General features: G+C 40.7%; 1 protein-coding gene across 1 annotated transcript in view; it reads left to right on the top strand.

Moving 5' to 3' along the window:
• Positions 1–420: 420 nt before the first annotated feature.
• Positions 421–7,021, top strand: part of LOC101850028 (probable proline--tRNA ligase, mitochondrial) — a gene marked incomplete in the record, with an annotated part of 15,585 nt that continues 8,984 nt past the window's right edge. The window contains 6 exon segments of the mRNA XM_013086413.2: positions 421–522; positions 1,155–1,186; positions 3,528–3,655; positions 4,683–4,860; positions 5,348–5,421; positions 6,245–6,325. Coding sequence (XP_012941867.1) covers positions 3,533–3,655; positions 4,683–4,860; positions 5,348–5,421; positions 6,245–6,325 — 456 coding nt within the window.

Below are 7,021 nucleotides of genomic sequence, written 5' to 3'. Positions count from 1 at the left end.
GAAGTAAATAGTTTTCTTTCTTCTACTCCAACTCAACATCCTTGATGCATTATCAACATGATATGTGTACGAGAGTTTTTGCAGTTGTATAACCTATTTTGATTTTGTAACTAACTGCTCTTTCAAATAATATTATAGACCTACTTTCCAATTACCACAAACAATTATTCTGACACAAGTTTCTAAAGTTCACCGCTCACTAATAAAATCCATGAATAGACAGTCATTTCTATCGATTGGGCAGCTTCCCAATGCGGAGATGTTTTAGAGCAGTCTGACAGAAGAATCGGAACGTGGTGGTAGTTTAATTTACTGACGAAACTGTTTAGTAACTCGCATTTTCTAGGATCTGGCAACCTCAATAGTATTTTTGTTGATCTCAACACAGTGAAGAAGTAGGACATGGGAGGTGACTCTCGTCTATCGTCTACTTCTTAACAACTTTGAGGGTTTGTGACCGGTCCAGCCGGAACAGAGATAAACTACTACTACTACTAGATCTACTAGATCTAGTTAGCTAAGGTGTTCTGTTTATTAAGTCTTTAAAATTAGATCCAGATCTAGATCTAGATCTAAGTGCAGACTAGAAAAGATCTAGAAATGTAGATAAGTAGGCCTAACTTTCTAGTCGTGTGTACTTCTTGTTCTGTCTGTCACTGTCACCGTCTGAGCTTATTATGGAGATGAATCATGTTATAATCATGACCATGATTATCATGTAGACTGTACTGTAGATTAGATCTGACTATAGATCTAGACTAGGCGATTGTTAAGATTCCCGCATTTAATTCCGATGTGCGTTTTTCATACCTCAGGCATATTTCGCTTTGGTCCCTAACCTTAACCCTAACCGGAGTAACCCTAACCCTAACCCTGGCCCTAACGCCTAACCCTAACCCTAACCCTAACCCTAACCCTAACCTTAACCCTAACCCCAACCTAGGGTTAGGGACCAAAGCGAAATATGCCTGAGGGTATGAAAAACGCACATCGGAATTAAACGCGGGAATCTTTACAATCGCTTTAGACTATAGTATAATAATAGTTTAATAGTAAAATAGAGGGCAAGTGTAACCTATGATCCGTTAGTGTTAGATTATTAAATTTATTCGCTGTTGTGCTGTGTTACAAGTTTTGGCTTCTGACTCATACAGTGGCAGGGATGTCCTCGTAATAAACCGAACATGTGAGTGGTTGGCAGGTGCTCTGGTGTGGTTTGTTCCTTCTTTCCTATCAAACATCTATTGTCCTGATCTCTCCTCCTATTTTGTGTTTGTTACAGTGGGTGCCGCATTCAACGAATGCATTCATTAACCAAATAAAAGCAATTAGCGGCCCCAAAAGCGAAGATTTTTTGTCCTTTCTCTCCATCTCACGCGAAGCGCAAGGCCCATCCTCGATTCCTAACACATTGTATTGCTAAATCTAATGTGCCTTGTAACATGAGCTCCAAAGCCAAGAGGATGGGCGAGGGTTAGCCTATAGTAGGGATGAGGGGGGATGGGTGGGAACGCGATGCGGGCTGTTTGAAACTGGACGAACTCTGGATGGGTAGGTCTAGATAAAGACCTTCATTTTTTTCAATTTTCTTTTCTTCCCCATATCAGTAAATATCCAAGCTCCCGCCTTCACTTTATGTAGATCTAGGCCTCGATGTGAGAGGGTATGTTTCCACTCGAGAAGTGTTCCGGTAAAAATAAAGAAAAATATTTTTTTAATGCAGAAATGACGGTCAGAACACAGCTCAAACACGGGCACAATGATGCTGTTTGAGATTTTCGTCATCAGGGGGAACAACTGTTTTAATTACTGGTATTGGTACATCGTGTAATATAATAACTGGTCTCCTTTCTTTACTTTAGCCTCAGTCACATTCAACGAGAGGTCGAATCCAAAGAGTACAACAAGTCGGTCCCGGCAACCTCGTTGAATGCGACACCCACTGTACTCGCTTGTAACACCTCTAATCTTTGGCACTTAGGCTCTATACCTTATTGTCACTGTGTTGCAAGTACTGTAAAACTCTTACTAAAACAAAAAACAAAAACAGAACATAAAATCCAAAAACCGCGGTAGATTCTAAATCAAATGAGAAGACAGAAGTCCCCAACTTTTTTTCTTCTTTTTTTCGAGTAACCTCTTAAATATAAAAAAACAGGCAAAACTGAAGAAAATCCAGTGGTCTTGTAGATTTAGGTTTCTGAGGACTACAGTGAAAATACTTTTCCTTTGGCACAGAATAGTATGTGTAGTAATGCTAAACTTGTTACTTTCATAATCTCAGTCGCAGACTAGATCTAGTGGGTGTGTAGTAATGTTTAATTTGTAACTATCATACTCTCAGACACAGACTAGTGTGAGTGTAGTAATGTTTAACTTGTTACTTTCACAGCCGTTTAGTTTTTGTAAAGTTTTACGGCTCTCGCAACTACATGAAAGGTCATATATGAGTGCCAAGGGGTGGATGTCAACAGAGAAATCCAATCGTGGAATCTGGCTTACTCTGCTCATCTCTCTAGCCTCAACAGCACAAAGTCTGCTTTGACTATTAAGGCACCCCAGAAATAGCAGTTCACAAGAGTGACAAACATACTAAAGAAATAGAGGAAAATGATAATTGTAAGGATGAGGAAATAAAAAGCAATGCTGTTCTGGCACAGTATGAGCATGACATTGCATTGATAAATCAGCCCATCAACAATTCTACTGTGCATAAGAACATGTTAATATATTTCCCCTCTTTGGGAACGGCCTAAAGACTCTTCAGTCAGTAGCACTGCCCGGGGGGGGGGGGGGGGGGGGGGTGTCACAGTCTCAGACACAGACTAGTGTGTGTGTAATAATGCTAAACTTGTTACTTTCATAGTCTCAGACACAGACTAGTGTGTGTGGTAAAGTTGAACTTGTTACTTTCAGTCTCAGACACAGACTAGTGTGTATAGTAATGCTAAACTTGTTACTTTCAATCTTAAGCTGGAAATCCATAGGCAGGGAAACTGTACGGCAGCGGAATGACACCGGGATGGTACAGATGGCTCAAACAGAAAAATGTCGTTGTCTGAATCCATTAGTACGGAACGGCACCGGCAATTCTGCGGTACCACGGCAGCACTTTTTTAATCAAACACAGGAGTGATGCTGCCACAGAGCAAAATGTGGGCATGGTGCCTAAATATTTCGGTGAAAATGCCACATTGCATTGTGGGCGCTCTTGTTTCATGAACGTAGACAGTTTTGACTGGGTAGGTTCCATGCTGCTAATGCATCGAAACAAAGCAAAAAAGGCGCAAACCTGCTGTGCCATACCGTGTCTGTGGATTCAAACATTGAAGTTGCCTCTTGCGATACCGCACCGCTCATTTCGTCCCAGTTTCGTTCCGCTGCCATTCAGTATCCGTGCCTATGGATTTTCAGCTTTAGACACAGACGAGTGTATGTTGTAATGCTAAACTTGTTCCTTACTTTCACTGTCTCATATACAGGCTAGTGTGTGTAGTATTGCTAAACGTGTACTTTCACTGTCTCAGACACAATGACGTCCTACTGCTGTCGGCGATACGTGAGCCGGTTGTTCCAGACCTTTGGGAAACCGCAGCCTAAACCCAAGTCAGAAAGAAAGGAGCATGAACTGGGGTTGTCGTGTAAAAGTCATAAGGTAAGTTTAGAGAGAGAGAGAGAAGGTGTAGGTTCTTGTCAGTTCTGTTGTGATCCTAGTAAAAACCACATTGTAAGTTTAGAGAGAAAGTTTCAGGGAACATTTATTCATGCTGTCAAGTTCTTCTTATAAACTTTGTGAGAAAATGATAATGAAATAAGATCTTTTCTTAGACTCCCCTGTTTTTCCTTTGTTTCATCTACTGAAGATTTAGTTACTTGCTGTGTTTTCATTTGCACAGTCCCTACAGTGAGCTGCAGGTCTCGGCTCTAAAAATACTTCATCTCTTTTTAGATCAGATTATTCTACCCGCACAAACCACTGTTCTATGCTCAAATTACTGTCTAATAAAAAATTAATTTCCTACATTTGGATACCTATCATGTTTAAATTTCTGTGACTAAACCTAAGGAAAAATAATTTTCTTTCTGATTGAAGTCAAAAAGGGAAATTTTGCTACCAAAATGTCTTGGTCACAGTGAGGAACATGGCAAGGGAGAGGAAGAGTTGAAGTAGAGCATTCTTCGTGTTCGCTCAAACATTTTCTTCAAATCTCACAGTTGATGCTGCATGTTTGGCGCCATTGAAATGAGGCACTCATCAAAATAATGAAATAGGAGAAAAAGGCATTTTTCTACCCGTTATGCAGTTTTTAATGATTTAATTTTATTTAACTGAACACCTTTTATGTACATGTTAAAGCAAATTCCTGTTTGGAATTTACTGAAAAAATGTTGATCCGTGGTGCAAAAATTTAAATTTTTAGTTTCCAGGGACATTTAAGCTTTTGGAGTCACCAAACTTTGGCAGCCATTTATTGCTAATTCTACCTCTGACGATGGGCAACCACCACCTTTTCAATTCCAAATATCTCGACTTCTATTCAAGATAGATGGGTACTATGACAAATACACAAGCTCTAAGATGATGCCAATTCATAACTCAATAAATAGGCTCAAAAATGGGAGAGCGTCTGATTCCAACTTGTGGTGACTTATACAATGCCAAATCTTCTCACACCCGACAGCTGATGCTGTATAACGACATTATCGCCCCGAGCCACTCTGGCGGCTTTCACTTACTTCCCCTTGGACTGCGGGCCCTGGAAAAACTGACGAGGCTGGTGGACCAAGAGATGGAGGCCATTGGTGGGCAGAAGGTTGCCTTGACGACGCTTGCACCGGAGGCCCTGTGGCACCAGTCAGGTATTCCTTGCCTCGTCAGGTTGTTGGGTTTTGTTACGAACTGAGATTTGAACCCATGTCTTTTGGCTTCTGATTCTTTCATCTCCCTCTATGTTGGGTTGAGTACGTGGCTGTGGGGGAGATTTGGCTCTTGGGGGAGGCTCCACACTTGTCTCAGGAGGTGGACTTTGCTTGTAACGCTTGTAGCCTTTCTGTCTCATGAAGAACATCAGTAGGTGGTTGGCAGGCGCTTTGGTGTGATTTGCTCTTACTTGCCGATCAAACATCTACCGCGGCTCCTCCTGCCAACAGGAAGTGACTTCAGTCAGCGGGAGAAGAACTAGGTCAGGCTGAACTTAGGGCTGAGGTAAAAATTTGACATGAAGAGGATAGGTTTTAATGTGTTATTCAAGATGTGTAAGAGAGTGTGTTATTCATGATGTATAAGAGAGGGTGTTTTATTCAGATGTGTAATCTGTTTTGTATATTTTCCTCTGTGTGTGTCCAGGCAGGTGGGTGTCGGCCGGTGCGGAGCTGTTTACACTCAAGGACAGACACAAACACCAGTACTGTCTGGGTCCGGTGAGTGGGAGTGGGGGGGGGTAGCTGTTTATACTCAAGGACAGACACAAACACCAGTACTGTCTGGGTCCGATGGGTGGGGGGTGGGTAAATTAGGGGTGGAGGTGGAGAGTTGACACAAACACCAGTATTGTGTGGTGCCTGTAAGTTTGTCTACTGCTGTATTTCAGTCTGGTCTGAAGACACATTGATTGAAGTCATATTTTACTAACTAGATCTAGCTTGATTCTTCTTCCAACAACAAGTGTGATCAGTAGCCTCAGTGATTGTCTTTTTGTGTAAGTGTTCTTTTGTCAGATTACTAGTGCATGTGTGTGTGTGTTTGAAAGGATTGTTGTACCGGTACATTGAATGAGCCAGTATGCAGGAAACATGTCAGCTGTCTAATTTTTAAAATTCTATTTTATTTTGAAATGCCTACTATATTGTTATTATTAAGATGATACTATATTGACCCTGTGAGAAATTTTCTGTGGCTTTAAAGAAGTGGTAAAAACACATGTAGATATACATAGAATTTAAATCTTTTATTACTTTTATAAAAGAATTTCAATATGAAGAGAAAAATAGAAGCTGACAACAAACAATACATGTCACACCAGGTGCATCTCTCAATTCACATGTAGGAATTTATCTCACATTTTGAAAGTTATACTGATATAGATATGAGTAGTTACAAAATCAACAGCAGTACACATAGCTAATAGCAGCAGCCTAATGGTAGATGGTAGATATGTGTTGGTCTTTGTTGGTTCTTGGTGCTATGTTGACCCTGACCGATTTCACTGACTGGTATGTTGACCACGACTGATCTCACCAACAGACCCATGAGGAGCTGGTGACCAAACTGATGGCCAACATGACTCACATCTCCTACAAACACCTGCCCATCAGACTCTACCAGGTAATTTTTGCCACCTCTTCCTTACCCCATCTGTCATTTTGGTGTATTCACAGTGTGCCGTCTTTGAAGCCCGTTTTCTGGATGGTATATCTTAATAGCCTACCCTGCCTCACTAAATATGCAATATTATGAAAAACTATATGAGATATAGGAAAAATTAAATTACTGTCGTGTTCAGCATTGAATCGTGTAGCATCGTGGTGAAATCAGATGCTTGTCAAAATAATGAAATTGAAGAAAACAACATTTTTATGCCCTTTTTTGTGGCTCAACACTTTTTATGTCCGCATTAAACCACATTTCTGTGTGGATTTTACTGGAAATCATTATTGATCAATGGCCTAGGAAATGTAAATTTGCGGTTTCCATGGACTCTCAGGCTCAGGAAGTCACCATACTTCAGAGGCCATTTTCTCACTAATTTTGAATCAGGTGACCCCCGGCTCCTTCAATTGCTAATATCTCGATTTGTGTTCAAGATAGATGGGTATTTTGTATCAAAGGCAAAACTGATGAACAAAAGCTTTAAGATAACACCAATAACCATATGCCCAAAATTGACGAGAGCCTGATTCCACCGGGTGGTGACATAAATATATTTAAGAAACCTTCCTGATCATACAAAAATCAAAACTCTGACATTTGGTGCCTTACTACATGCACTGACATGCATGCACACACACACACACACACACA

This window comes from Aplysia californica, unplaced genomic scaffold, assembly GCF_000002075.1.
Source record: "Aplysia californica isolate F4 #8 unplaced genomic scaffold, AplCal3.0 scaffold00464, whole genome shotgun sequence".
In the NCBI taxonomy this organism is placed as follows: domain Eukaryota; kingdom Metazoa; phylum Mollusca; class Gastropoda; order Aplysiida; family Aplysiidae; genus Aplysia; species Aplysia californica.
The sequence above is the reverse complement of the archived record's forward strand: the minus strand, read 5'-3'. Positions and strand labels throughout refer to the sequence as shown.